The sequence below is a fragment of the Micromys minutus genome (genome assembly GCF_963924665.1).
Source record: "Micromys minutus genome assembly, chromosome: 13".
In the NCBI taxonomy this organism is placed as follows: Eukaryota; Metazoa; Chordata; class Mammalia; order Rodentia; family Muridae; genus Micromys; species Micromys minutus.
The window spans coordinates 33,624,850-33,640,279 of NC_137982.1; the positions used below are offsets into that span (position 1 = coordinate 33,624,850).

Genomic DNA, 15,430 nt, shown 5'->3' on the forward strand with positions numbered 1-15,430 from the left:
TCTATCTGACAGAAAGGTAGAGAGCTAGGATAGGTGTGCTGAAGCCAATGTCCTAAATGAAAGTTTGAGGAAGTATTTGCAAATTTAACTTTTTTTCTTAATTGTTAAGAAGGTATTACTTCTTAACAATTAAGTAAAATGCATTCAAAACAAAACAAAACAAAATAACCTTTTCTTGTTGAAGTCAGTATCTGTAGGAAGACCTTCAACCCTGCAAGCATTCCCTACTGTGACTCCGCCCCCTCACTTAAGCATTTTCTACTGTGACTCCGCCCCCTCACCTGCAAGCATTTCCTACTGTGACTCCACCCCCTCACTGCAAGTATTCCCTACTGTGACTCCGCCCCCTCGCCTTCACGTACAGCTCAGGAGATGCTCTCATACTTTCCCTAGTGACAGCACTGTGCCATGCCATCAGTCTCTCTTTTGCACTGTATTCAGGAAGTGGCAAAGTCTCAAGACCTATAGGTGGGGCTGGAGAGATGGCTCAGTGGTTAAGAGTGTGGGAAATGGTGGGACCCCTACTACCACCCCGTGGGCACCCTCAGGTATTCATCCCAACTGTACACAGTCACATGCACAGAATTGTTTTCAACAGAAACACTCTGAAGTGAGAAGTAACCTCCGCCCTCCCCCCTTTCACTGCCTGGAGATGGAGCCCAGCTTGCTTTATTTCTCCCATCCTCCTTTAGAAACATGCCTTATATGGCATTTTCTAAGCAGCAGAGATGAAAATGTCCAAAAGAATAGGAAAGCCGGCCACTGGGGAAAGGGAATGCATGCAAAGATGGAATCCTGAGCGGGGCCAGGCTGAGCGGGGCCAGGCCCAGCCTCCTGTTTGCAGAACAGAGTGGCTCTGGTGGCTTTGCCAATGTCTTTCAGGACCTTCTCTGGGATTAAAGCAGCTGAGAGAAAAATCTACTGTGCTCTGACCACTTGGTGCCTGAAACTTTATGTCTGTATCTTCTGTTTGGCGCATTTTTCTTTGTATCCTTGGGTTTCCAGGGTCCTTTATCATTGTGAGATATGCCCCTTTTTTGGCACATAGAGAGCTGGGGAAAGCAGATTGGTATAGGGAGAGAGATTTAAAAGTTAGACAGCAGGCGGGGCAGTTGTAGCATAGGCCTTTAATCCCCGCACTTGGGAGGGAGAGGCAGGCTGATCTCTGAGCTCCAGAATAGCTCTACACAGAGAAACCCTGTCTTGAAGATAAACGGATAAATAACGCCCGCTTACCAGATATAAAGTGGACATCTCTAATCCTAGCCCTCCACCGGTGATAGCAGGAGGATTGTGCTCTTCAGGTTAGCCTGGGTAAATTGTACATTCTCTTATATGGCCGTTTGGGCTCCATATGGCTCCATATGGCTGGCATGGGCCAACTGTGACAAAGAAAACTATTACTTTAAGATTCTCAGTCTTGACCAGGGCTCAGTCAGACATTGCCACCAGGGCCTATTAGCCTACAGGAGTGGGGTGGTCACTGGTGGCGCTCTCCCTTTTGCTACTGAAGTATGGTCTGAGATCCTGTCAATCTCAGACCACACTATAGAAAAACCACCTGGGGACACTACAAAAGGTAGACAGTTTCTTCACGTGGCCGTCGGAGACAACCACCTGGTCAGAGGTGACCAGGAAGAGGCATCTGGCCAAGGAAACACATTAGTTCACACTCTTGGATTATTATTATTTTTGTTGTTGTTTTTTAACTCTTGCCTAAAACGGAGACAGTGGCAGAAGCACCATGCTCTCTGGGCAGTCTCCTGTCTGGGTTTGTTTACGGAGGAGAGCTGTTTCCATTTAAAGTAGTCAGTACTTAGGGGATGCGTAGTGTTTGTTTTAAACAGAAGCTGGGCGTGGACATGTGCTAGGCAGTCATTTCCCCCGAGGGAAGGGACTTAAGGGAAATTTTCTTCTCAGTGTGACTCTGTGTTCATAGGTGGCTGCTGTCTTAGGAGTGACTTTTACCATGGGTGGTACCCAGGTCATTGTTGCTATGATTTAAGAGATGGTCATTCAGGGTGACAACCAGTGGGGGCGACTGTACCGATACAGTCTCCGTTTTCCTCACTTTACAGTTGTAGCCTGCTTGGCTGACACATCCCTGACTGAATGCTCCTTGTTTTCTCTCTGGGGGTGTTTCCTCCCTGTGTTACCAGCTTCCTCAGTCCTTTTATGATACTGTGTCAGTCAAGTGACTTGTGGGGCAGGGTCTTTAGCTGATAGAATCATCTGTCCCCATATTCTTATTTTTAAGACTATGTGCTGAGGCACTGCTGCTGCCGAACGCTCAGACTGTTCAGTCTGTGCTCTGAGGTGCCAGCTATGTGCTCTCTACGTCCCGTCCTACTGTAGCGTCCACGGTGTCTGTCCGTATCACTGCAGCTGAGTAGAGAGTAGGCAATGCATATCTCTTTGGCCCATTAGTGTGCACATCACTTTTTTTTTTTTTTTAAATCCCAGTTTTTCATTTTAACACTACACTTCTCGGGAGCTTTGGATTCATCCTTCCTAGAAATAAATTCAGGATCAGGGAAGAAATGTTTCTGGCTCAGGTAAAGGCCTAACATTTCCCCCCCTGCGGGTTTGTCCTCACTGGCCCTGTCTCTGACTGGTCTATGACTCTGAAGCTCTGTGACCCCTTAGCTTTCCTGTTCTGGTTCATCGTCTGCTCCGTGGATTCTCTTCCCTGCCGCAGAAAGAAGTCTTGTTCTTACCTGTAACTGTCTCCTCTCCTTGGCTGTTTCTGTTTAATCCCCTTTACTGCAACTTTAATGGTCTTTCAGAGGAAGAGAGGGCAAACGAGTCTTCATCTGCTTTGCTTGATAGAAAGTGTGCAGGAATTCTCTAACGATCAATTGGGGCAAGAATAAAACCTCTCCGCCTATAAATGTATCTTGTTTTACAGCGTTAGAGGTTCAGCTGTTCTCGAAAAGCAATTTAAATAAAGAGGTCATGCTAGAGAACAGTTGTTTATATTCGCTTTAATATTTCTGCTGCTAGTAAAAGTTAGGGGACATCAGGGACACGTGGGGTGAATGAAAACGTTGCTACCTGCACGGAATCCCCTGCTCCTGCTCAATCTAGAATGCCTCCTGGAGGCTCAATCCTGGGCTTCAGAACTGTGGAGACGACTGTGTGACTTCTCAGTGCTTGGAGCAAATTGTTGGATTTAATTTGAACCTCGGTTTACTGACCTAAAAGTGGTGAACATTGTGCCTTTCTCCCCAGGTTACTAGTTCTCCCCAGGTTGAATGCACAGATGTGTGTTTAGCTTGGGCAGCTAGTGACTGATAAAGGTGTTGTTTCTTCACTGTGTTCTTCATCCCCATTCATATCCAGCATTATTGTCTATACCCCGGAACCAAACTGGTCTGGTCTGTGTGTCCTCATGGGTTTTTGCCCCTGTTGTAAGAGCACCGTCTGCTTCTTTGTCTCCTAACCATGGAGACATACTGAGATCGGAATAAGGGGGAGATGAGAAAGGAGGGGCGCAGTGATTGAACCTGGATGTGTCCAAATCTTCTTTTAACATCTCAGTTCCTCTGAGTTGGCAAGCGTGAACTTGTAAGCAAGACTTTGAAGGAGGGATTGACTTAGGCTGTGCATGTGCTAGAAAGCTGTGTCAGTAAGTTAGTTACCCAGGCTGTCCAGGAAGTTCTTCTGTAGCCCAGGGTTGGTCTTGAACCTGCTCTCCTGGCTTTGCTTCTCTAGTAGTTGGGTTTGGATGACGGGACTGCTGTTTCAGACCGGGATCCTTTGCAGATGGGTGTGGCTGAAGGCTCTGAGTATAAAAGGCTCCTTGCGCCTGCCCACCTTTCACAGTAACCACTTGCTATGCCTGAGAAGTGATCCATGTTTTAAGAAAATGCTGAACTGCTAAGAAAGGGTATGTTTGAGGATATTGGGTAAGTTGTTAGAAGCCCGGAACTAGATCCCTGGATTTGCTGCTGATGAGCTTTCGGTGAGTTCTGGTGAGCAGAGCAGGGTGTCTGGAGCAGTGGGTAAGACTGAAGCTGTAACTGCCACACATCGTCAGACAGTTGTAATCTGAGGCTTTGCCACCTCCTCATCCTTGAACTGCAAGAGACAAGATAGCAGCGCCCTGAGCTGCTGTTGTAGGGAACTGGGCACAGCCTGAAGCCATATAGTTTATAGCTTTCATGTGCCCAGCTCTGTTTCTTTGCCCTGTTCTGGCCTTCTGTCAAATGCTTTAGCCTTTGTGTTTTCCCTCTTTTGCATCTTGAGTGGGATGGATATGTGCATTAGATACAGTCTGGGTGCTGTTGTATAGGCAATGGTCCCCACCTAGACTGTGAACACAGTTCCCCATTTCTGTAACCATCATACTGAAATTCAGAAAGGAGTCCTTCTGACTGAGTTAGGTCATTTCTGAAAGCAACCATGTACTTAAATACTTCACGAGTCATTTGAAATCGCGTGTTGAAATAGCATCCTTTTCCAAAAAGAAGCTCGTTTGATAACACAGCCTGTCTCAGATGCAGCATACTACCACTGGCTGGAAATGGATTATTTTTCTAGGCCTATAGATGCTTTTACAGTAAACCTTTAGATGGCAGCATCTCTCACCATAAGCCATATTTTGAGCAGGCTCTTCCCGACATGAGATGTACGGACAGGAGGTCGCTCAGTGTCTGGGTCACCCTCTCACTGTGAGGATGAAGAGGGGCACTGGCCTGGTCGGCACATGCCTCGGCTGATTAGAGAGCAAGCATTGCAGCTCACCTGGGGCAGTGCCACCACCCTTTCTCTGTGACCTTGTGCAAGCTGTGACAAGGTCAAACAGGCGATTCCAGACCAAAATGGAGCGTGATATTTAAACGGTGCCAATAGGTGTTATTTTTGCTTTTCAAGTCACTGTAGGTCTAGTTCATAGACCAAGCCATTTACCTATCCAGATGTATGCAGAACTGTTGTTGTTGTCTTTTTTTCTTTTTTAGCATGTTCACAAATGTGTTATGAATGATCACTGGAGTCTAATATTAGAACATCTTGTTACCCTTCAAAGAATTGCCTCCCTCATTACCCTACAAGCTGGCCTATCTTTAGCCCTGGCAGCCGTTCAAACCTTTGGTTTCTGTAGGCTCACCTACACTGGAAGTTACATGTTGAAAGGACTCATTTAGGATGTGGCTTTTTTGTGACCAGCTTCTTTCATGTGGCTTAGCACACTTACAGTTCATTCATGTCGCAGCAGGAATAGATGCTTCATCTCTTCTTGATTCCTAATATTCCAGTTGATGGGTCTTTGCTCACAGCAGTCACGCTGCTGTGGGCACGTCTGCCAGTTTCTGTGTGGACATACATCTGCATGTACGTAGAGCTGAGGGACCACGTGGTAGCTCTGGTGAGCTTTTTGAACAACTGCTTAGCTGTTTTCCAGAGTGACTGTGTCTTTGTCCCGAGCAGCAGAGAATGGGAGTTCCACTCGGTCTCATTAACAATCTGAAGAGCTTTCTCTGGAGGGAGGAAAAAATATCATAAAATTATAAAAGAATCCCAAGGGTGTGGTGATACATATCTGTAATCACTCCAGGGACTGCAGCAGGAGGATGGATGTCGGTTAGGTCTGCCTGACTCAAAAATAAGATGAAAATGCCAGATTTTTCTGATAAGTTTTGGTTGGGGGAGGGGAATAAGGCTCTCCGTATTTCCAGTTCCCTGATCTGTGCTGGACTGTTGGCCACACCCACTTGAGGGCAGCTGCTTCAGCTGCCAAGAAAGCAGCCATGCTTCATCAGAGGCCTACATTCAGTAGCTGCTCAGCTTGCTGATACCGAGGCCAGCGGTTTGTAATTCACAACTCCTGGCTTGGCGATACCAAGCAACCAAAGCATCTGTATCCCAGGGAGAGGAAATGGAATCTCAGTAGAACAGCAGCCCTTACCACTGTGTAGGTCTGAACATGTCAGAATCACGTATTTGACACACAGAAAAGGCAACCAGGGAAACTGCAACAGAGGAGAATGGCTTCGGTTTCAATCAGAGTTTACAGTCTCCAAATGGAGCTCACCCTGTCCTTCTTTGACAGACCAGGCTGGGCATTCCTGTGTCTGCTCTGAACTGACTGACTGACTGCCTGTGTATTCAAGGAAGGGAAGGGCCAGCCTTTAGGCGTGTTTGAGTCCTGGTAAGGACACACATTGTATGTTCTGAAGCCATGTTTGCATCTGGAAAAAATTAGTTACACTCAGATCTTTCCCTCTGCAGGTCCCGTCAGGAAGCCCAAGTATGTGGAAAGCCCCAGGGTGCCGGGAGATCCAGTTATGATCCCGTTCAGAGAAGGGTCCAAGCCCTCAGAGCCCAGTGAGACTGGTAAGAGCACCTTTCCCATAATGTCTGTCTCTTTTCCCAAGGACTGAATAGTAAGTAGCATTCTTTATTTCTGAAGGAAACCTGAGAGTCTCTTGCAAGAATGTTTCACTGAACCAGATGTATTTGGGAGGTTTTTCCCCCTTGGGCAGTTGACAGAGATTTGTTTAGCTAATGTGAATTCTTGAAATTGTATACAAGTGGCAGGAATTGTTGGGTTGGTATTTGCGTTGTTTGAGGGTTGGGTCTTGTATCATCTGAATTGTGACCTTTCTGGGTTTGGGAGACATACAAAGCCAGTTTGTGTGTGTGTGTGTGTGTGTGTGTGTGTGTGTGTGTGTGTGTGTGTGTGTACACATGCACACATACACATTACTCCTCCAGGCTTTGGCTGAGACTCTGAGACTTTCATAGACAAACTCAAGAGCCCATGGTGACTTTGGAAAGCTTCTTAAAGGTTAAACATCTGTGATTTTCTTTAGGGGTGATTGGATTAGGAACAAAGGAAAGGAAATAGAAACTGATTGAAGCCTCTTTTTCTTTTCGTCATAAAGTCAGTGTATCACACCCCACACCCACTTCTAAGTCAAAGTGTAAGTGTGACATATGATAATGCTTGTAGAGTTTAATAGATACATTAATAGTTTGCTTTAGTTGTTTGTTTGTTGAGACAGGGTTTCTCTGTATAGCTTTGGCTTTTTTGGAATTCATTCTGTAAACCAGGCTAGCTTCAAACTCATAGGGATCTGCCTACCTCTGCCTCCCAAGTGCTTGGATCGAAGGTGTGCACCACCACCACCTGCTAGTTTGCTTATTTTTAATCAACCCAAGAATTTATTTATTTGTTCTTGTCTGGGATTTGATTTGTCCACAGACTGCCTCAAACCTGTAGTGTGTTTCTCTGCATAAACATGAGAGTAAAACTCTTAGCCTGTAAAAGCTTGTTTTGTCTTCGGTGTGAACACAAGCTTCTAATAACTTCAAACACCGAAAGATGCTCGTCCGTGGAAAGAACACTCAGACAGATTTTCAGTGTGGAGTGCCTACAGCTGGTCCGCTTTTACCTCCCTTGTGGTGAAGATGAGAATCCCTTCCTCTTCTATTGTAGCTACTGTGTGTGTTCTGTGTCTGGTGAGGCATGGGAGGAAGTAGAGTGGCTGGGCAGTGGAGTACATTATGCTGAATATATACCTGAGAATGAACTGGAAGGCAGAAGCTGGAGTGAGTAAGAGGGAGACAGGCAGGCACGGGATGCACCGGGCAGGCACTGAGTGCTGTGACAGGCTTCCTGGAACGAGGAGGCCACCCTGTTCTTTGGGTCCGGGTACCATTTGTGTAGTAGAAGGAGCTCACATTGAAGATTTGTGACTAGGGGGACAAAGCAGTAGATGTGTGTGTGTTGATGGCAGAGGGTTCATGGTAGTGACCACTTAGGTCAGATAAGGGAGGGCTCGGGGACACCACTGAACTGGCTGCTTCATGGATAGAAAGGAAGGTTTATTGGACCAAACCAAGACTGTCTCTGATGGGTGGGGAGGCACAGAGAGAAGAGTTGAATGGCAGAGAAGCAAGCAGAACTTATGTGACAGTCATCAGGGTGGCGTCTTTGAGCTAATACCAGCTGTTCAATTGAATTAGCTTCTAGATGCCCTTGTCCCTTTGGGGTAAATTAAGGGAGCTTCCTAGTAAATAAAAGCCCTCCTTCAGGCTTCTGTTTACCTAATAAAAATCCTTCTACCTGGCCAAAGTTATTCCGTTTAGGACTTGTCACAGCACTGCCATTTTGGGGGACCACTTTGGACTGAACAGAGGCTGTACTGCATAGAGAGAATCTTCGCCTATCATCTTGTTTTTCTTCTATGTATTGAAAGGAAAACAGAAATATTCTTCAAATGTGAGTTCTAGTCATCGTGCTCAATTCAGATTAATTCTCTCACCCAATACCAGAATCTCCAGTGACCGAAGGTTTCACAGTCCTAGCTTTATTAAAGTCCTGGAGTTTTGACTGTATTAGATATGGTTACCATCAGGAGGATTCATGGGGTTCTGTGTTGGATTCTTCTGATATGAGACGAGGAGACAGAATTTTTTCTGGACAAAGAAAAGTGGTTACAAATAGTTCTCATTGTCAACTTTTCTCTTCTGGCTTGAGCAGATTTGGACGCCTTTCCTGGCAGGAGAAGGTGTGTGTATACTTGACTGTGGGCCAAGGTAAACTCGAGAGCAGCTATTGGTCTTGCTAGAGTGGCCAAAACTTGTATGTGTTCTCATTCCTAAGATCCCAGCTCTCTGACTCATCTTCCCCAGACCCCATTAGAACCCGAATCGCAACGTGCATAGGTGGCAGATGCAAGCACTAAGACATGTACACTTAGGTAATTTTAAGAAACGAGGTGTGTTCCTTTTTGTGGGTGTGAGATAGGGGTATGGTTCGTATTTCTGGGTTAATAGTCATATGTAGAGATAGCCATGGTGTGGCACAAGCTCCAGCAGCCACTCTCTTGGCTGATGGCGAGGCAGTTGCCTAACGAAATTGAACTTGACAATTAGCAAAGGGTGGTGTGATTTGTAATCATCATGGGATCCTTTAAGTTTCAACGGAGTTAAGTAAGACTGCCGTACCAAAGGGTAAGTGTTATGTCCAGATCATTGAACCTAAAGTGGACGCTTTATGCTGAGTGGAACCAACTAAGCTTTGACTAATAAGCTGAGCATGCACAGAAGCATGATGGGTAAACTCTGATTTCCAGAGTTTAATATTAGCATGGCCACTCAAGTTCCACTTGAAGGATTGACCTCCTTGCCTCCCATGTTTTCTTCAGGTGCTCTTATGTCCCTGTGGCCCTCCAGCTGCTGTCAGTAGTGACATGAAGGTATTCAGCACAGTAACAGTTGAGGGAGCCCAACTCCTTCTGAGATGCCTTGGACATCTCACATAGACTAATACAATATCAATGTATTCCAAATGTTTGAGCTACACTCTTCTAGACTGCCTTGTTTTAATTGGCCACATAACTCCATTTCTTTTTTTATATATAGTACAGAATAGAGTTTATTCAGGTCATGGGGTGAGTTAAGAGGGTAGTAGAGGAAGAGAGAGAGAGAGAGAGAGAGAGAGAGAAGAGGTGTATAGAGAAGAGGAGCACATGGGTCGGGGGAGGAGATGGGGAGAGGACAGGCAAGGAGGGGAGAGAAAGAGAGTGTAGGAGAGGGCAAGAGCAAGAGCCATTAATTCTTGATTATTTTTTCCCCACTGTTTGGAATTTAAGTCAAAAGAAAATAAGACCAACGAGCCTTTTTTTTTTTTTTTTTTTTTTTTTTTTTTAAAGTTAGCCACCTGGGAAGTTGGTTGAACCAGATGAACTTTTTTTGATAAGCAAAGAACATGTTTATTAAAGTTTACACAAGTCTGTAAACATCTGTAAGGAAAGATGTACTTTTTTTTTAATATTTTGAAATATGTTTGAAGCGCACTGTTTTTGTTGTTTTTGTTTTTTACTCTGGCAAAGACAGTGACTGGAATGATGGAGAAGACGATACTTCTCTCATTCCTCCCCCACCCCCCTCTGTCAGATGGTCCTCATAACCTATGCACCACATAGAACAGGCCCTTTATTCGTGAGCATCCTGTTGTTAACACTCATTGTGTCCCTCCCCCTGGCCCCCAAACAATACCTCTTCCTCTACAGGGGAAGGAAACACAGGAATTACTGGGATCCCGAAACTGTAATTAATAGCTTGGTTTCTCCGGATTGGGAACAACCGTATCTCAGTCAGGGTTGCTTTACTAAATCATTTAGCAAAGCCTCCTGTGATAGGGAGGGGTGAGAAAGCTCTTAATCTAATGAGACATTGCTCGGTGTTGATCAATCCCAAGATAAAACGAACGCTTTTCCTCAGCATCTTGGTTTGCAAAGAACAGTGACATGCGTGCTAGATGTGTGGTCAGTCCATGACTGTAATCTCAGCACCCTGTGCAGAGAAGTTAGACTGGAAGGAGAAGGACCATTCTATTTCGAGAAGACATTGCTGAGTAGCCTTGGGGTCTTGTTAAGACGCCGTAACAGGTAGAGGATGCTCAGGGAGGGGGCAGGAGAAACGTCGCTTTCTCTCAGTGTGTATCTCAGGACTCTCCACCTTGCAGGACACAGTGTGCAAAGTTAATAAAAAACGGAGGTGCGCCATCAAGATGCAGTTAGTAGGGCTATTTCAGGAGAGTACTGGAGGTGAATGAATGAAGTTTCCAGGTGAGTGGAGAAGAGGTTGATGAGGGCAGCTGGCTTTTACCCCCAGGAAGTTGAGAAAATGAAGGGGCTTGAGAGGCGTGGCTATAGCGTTTTTGTTTGTTTTGTTTTTAATTTCTAAGAAAGGGGCTTTTCTTGAACATAATGGAAGACTTTCATATAGGTTCTCATAATATGTGCTGTGGGCCTAAGGTGTCTCTAAATTCCTGTCTGTGTTTATTAGGTCAAACTTCTTTTTCTTAAATAGCGACTTACTCCTCAACAGTTTTACACATGTGTATAATAAAGTCTTGCCCACCTCCCGCTGAAACCCTAAGAAGTCCCTCCTGCTTTTGTGGTGTGTGTGTGTGTGTGTGTGTGTGTGTGTGTGTGTGTGTATGCCTTGTGCACACATGCCTCTGTGTCTTCTCTAGTTAGCTTTTAGTGTCAACTTGACACAGCTTGCAGTCACCTGAGAAGGAAGTCTCAGTTGAGGAGCTGCCCAGATCAGATTGAGGCTCCTCTCGGTGGAGGCTTGCCTCTGATTGTTCATTGACGTAGGATTGCCTAGCCCACTGTGGGTAGCAGCCATCTCTACGTAGGTAGTCCTCGGCTCTGTGTGAGAAAGCCAGCTAAGCACGAGCAAATGAGTAGTGTGCCCTGCCATTTCTGTTCCTGTTCTGGCTTCCCTCCATGGTTGGCTGTAAACCCTTCCCTCCACTGAGCTGCTTTTGGTTGGTATGCTGGTCACAGTAACATTGAGAAAACCAGGACAATGATGCCGGAAACTCTTCATAACAATTAAAACTGCTCCTCAGTCGAACTTCAGCACCTCTTTTCAGAGCAGGGTACTGCCCCTAGAGCGTCCTGGTACCCTTCAGTGCTGTTCGCTTGCATTTATAGAACTGAGCATTCACTCAAGCCTTCCCCCGATAAGACACCGAAAATAATTAGTGTTATTAAATCCTGACCCTTGAGTACCTATCTTTTTAGTATTCTGGGTGGTGAAGTAGGAAGTCTGCACAAAGCATTTCTCCCGCCCGCGATGTCTGATGGCTGTCTTCAGGTAAAGCATTTTACCATCATTTGAATTACAAGCCAGACTAGCAGCATTCCGAATGAAACATAACATTTATTTGAAATAATGATTGGCAAACTCTGATTGTTCACAGTTGAGCATTTATCACATACACACTTTATTCCAAAGGGGTGAAATGAGCAAGAAATGAGCCTGTCACTTCAATGAAAGAGACAAACAAAACAGAAAGAAACCTCGCAGACTATTCATCACGCTGAAGCTCGACCTTTTAAATGAAAGTTACTTTTGGGGGGAAATGTGTCCTGTGTTACATTGCACTTGGTGGAGTCTCAGGATTTATCAGTTAAGAGCTCATGATTAATATTAATGATAACGATGGTTTGATATTGTGTAATAAAATGTGCCAACATTTTTAAGATTTGCAAAACCAGCATTTTCCCAGTTGACCCAATCCATGATGTTACAAAATCTTGCGTGGCTAAATGATCCTTTTAAAGCGTGAGCAGGCTGGGGGGTAGCTCTCTGGTGGAGTGCCAGCCCATTTAGTATGCACAGTGCCTTGGGTTAATTCTCCAACACAAAACAGAACAAAACCCATAAAACAGATCATTGGATTTTACAGGACCAGAGTACAGAAAGTTAATTGGTACACATTAAAGTCTGCACTGGAATTTACCTTTAAGAAATTGCTGTTTGCCAGGCATTGGTGAGGGGTGAGGGAATAGCTGCACTTAGTTTAAAGGGGTCCTCTGGTTCTGGGGTGATAGTTCTACAAGACTACATCCCAGGCTGACTGCTGGAGCTCAGGGTACAGTGAGTACCTGGTTCTGTGTTCAGCCCCAAGCACTGAAAGAGTCAGAAACAAATCTCAGCAGGTTGAATGAGGGGGTAAATGAGAACAAAATACAGAGGTGAGTAAGTTGAAGAGCTCACAGCTACCGTATACTTTAAATGTTATGGCCCTAGAAAAGGCGAATTAGCACATAAATGGGCTGTTAGCAGAATACTAGTTTTGGGAAGTAAGGAGGGAATTGCTGTGGCTCAGGGGAATCAACCAGGAAGGAATCAAAGTGTAACCCGGGCATGGTGGCACAAACCTTCAGTCCCAGCACTCAGGAGGCAAAGGCGGGCAGATCTCTGAGTTAGAGGCCAGCTTAGTCAGTCTACAGAGTGAGTTCCAGGATAGCCAGGGCTACATGGAGAAAACTTGCCTCAAACCAAAGCAAGAAAACAAACAAAAAAGCAAGAACAAACAAAAAAGGAAATTGAAGTGCTGGTAGCAGCAGTCAGTGAGGACAAGAAGTTAAGCAACACCTAGGCCACAGGTAAAAATGCCTAAGATGAGGACCAAGGGCCTAATGTCTGGTCCAGGGCCCATCTCACTTAACACAGTTGATTAACAGATATCCTAGGAACTTTGTGTACTTCGGTGGGTCAATGTCACATAGCTAGTGAGTGACCAGGAGCTATCCACAAGAACCAGTGTGCTTGTAGAGGACAAAGACGAGGAAGAGGTTTGCTTCTCTATGGAATGAGCATCAAGGACCGTGGAGAAGCCCCACATCAGCGAGGGCTTAAATATGTAACTTAATAATGGACCTCAAAAGTCTGGGAAACAGAAACAAAGCAAACCCAAACCCAACAGACAGGAAGGAATAATTCAATCAGTGCAGCAGAAACCCGGAAGATGGCACCAGGACTCACCGAGACCAGGAGTTGGTTCTTAAAGACAAGCAAGGCTGACAGAACCTTAGCTGGATTAACCCAAAGACAGAGGGAGAAGATCCCTGATAGTGGTCTTAGCCCCAGCATGTTTCTAACAGTACCTGCTTCAAGGAAGTGGGGGATGTTATCTGGGAAATGAACCCGTATGTGTGGGTCTTAGTGAGAACGTTTGGTGTGCACAGTAAACAGTTTCTCCTGGAATAGTGAGTTTAGAAGAAGCTATCTGGACCATGAAAACGATAACCAGTTATATTTGGGGAGGAGAGAAATATAAACACATTGGAAAATACATGTGAATGTGTAAAACCAAAAACTCAAGCACTAGCTGAGAAGGGCGGTCAGGTTGGAAAAGCTGGTGGGGCGCTAACCATCCTGTGGTTTGGAAGGCATTTCTCACGTGTCACTGGTTTCTGAGGTTCACATCCTACAGGAAGTGGGCATGGCCATGTTATCAGTCGGGAAATTGAAGTTCTGAGGGAGGGTCATTACCAGAAGTGGTCTCTCATAGCCTTGGTACAGAGGAGTTAATCTGGCTCCCGAGATGTCAGGGAAGGAAAGAAAAAGACTGACTGTGAAGGCCACCGAAGATTTGACAAGATGGTGGCCGTGACAGAGAGAGTCGGCCTATGGACTGTTCTTTGATGTTTGCTTCAAATGCGTAGTGCTCTGTGTGTGGGTTGCTAAGAGAGGCAGGAGGGAAGAGATCCATGAACTTCCTACAACGGTTCCGCACTGAGGGTTCCACGGTGTTATTGCTAAGAAGAGCATCACTGTCCACTTGCTTAGTGGGGTTACGTGAGGTCAGTTCTCACAATGCTACATCCGTGTATCATAAAGTCTTTGTATATTTAAACCTGGGACTCTGCAGCTGAGATTAGGTATTTTCCCCCTCTGGCCCTTAGTCCACAGATACTGGGTAAAGTATCCCGATGATTGATGAAGGAACTAATATTAGCTGTAAGAATGAGAACCGACTCTTTGTTTTGGATCAGTCTGGAGCTCAAAGCAGCTTCAAGGAAAATCCTAACCTTGGCAACATAGTGGAACAAAACTCTATGTGCTTCTAGACCTCTGCTCTCCCAGAATGCACTGTAATTCTTCACTCGGTGTTAACTCTGCCGGAGTGGAAGTCCAGGTAAAGAAGGTACTGTGAGCTAGGCAAGAGAGATGAATGGCTAAGTGAGCATTTAGGAGCTCAGTCTGAAGCGGATATTTTAAGGAGATGGTCACTCAGATGAAGTTTAGAAAAAAATAGTGTTTCCCCCATTCCTCCCCCACGCCCAATAAACAAAACAGTTGGGGAGCCTCTGGAGGGAATGCAATTTTGGTGATGTTATGGATACGAAATGAAATAAAGAACGTGTGTCTCTTTATCTTCAACCCTAGTACGACTTTTAGAACTTTGGTAAGAGCCATTCCAAGGTTGAACAGGGAACAGTTCATCATGAGTTGTAATGGGTCTTTTCAACTCAGTCATTAGGCTTGGAGTTCCACAGTTCTCCAGCTCATTTGGAACTGGAGATTCAAATGACTAGTTTTGTTGGGGGAAGGGGAGTCATTTTTCGAGACAAATGTCTTGCTGTGTAGCCTTAGCTGTGCTTTTCCTATGTAGCCTACGCTGGTCTCAATCCCACAACAACCGTCCTTTTTCTTCAGCCTAATGCTAGGATTATAGGCCTTTACCGCCATTCCTGACTGACTGGTTGTTTTTAGATTTTTGTAGGTCTCTCTCTCTCTCTCTCTCTCTCTCTCTCTCTCTCTCTCTCTCTCTCTCTCTCTCTCTCTCTCTCTCTCAAGCTTGGGTTTTCTATCTGCAGGTTCAGCGTGGAGGTGGAAGTGCCTATACCACGGAACAGTAATGTCCCTTGTCTGTGTACAGACCCTGCACAGGATCTAGAACTTTCAAACGAGCCCCAAGTGAGCCATAGGCTATGTTTGTCAACAGGGTAAATTCTGTAGCAGCCAAGCATGCATGTACAGCTGCTTTGGGCCTCTATGCCAGCTGCCAACAGGGTGGAGTTTCTGGCTCTTTCCCCAGAGTGTTTCAGGTTGAACCAGAAGCTAGACTTTCTGGGGCTGGGGCACAGTCACAGTGGCGCAGCAGTGTAGA

At 45.5% G+C, this 15,430-nt stretch overlaps 1 protein-coding gene across 2 annotated transcripts in view; it reads left to right on the top strand.

Moving 5' to 3' along the window:
* Positions 1-15,430, top strand: part of TANC1 (tetratricopeptide repeat, ankyrin repeat and coiled-coil containing 1) — a 221,004-nt gene that overhangs the window by 132,924 nt on the left and 72,650 nt on the right. The window contains exon 5 of one of the 2 annotated variants that reach the window (XM_080927145.1): positions 6,232-6,336. In XM_080927145.1, coding sequence (XP_080783271.1) covers positions 6,232-6,336 — 105 coding nt within the window. Of the gene's footprint in view, positions 1-6,231; positions 6,337-15,430 lie in introns of those variants that run through there. The other variant, XM_080927144.1, reaches the window with a different exon arrangement.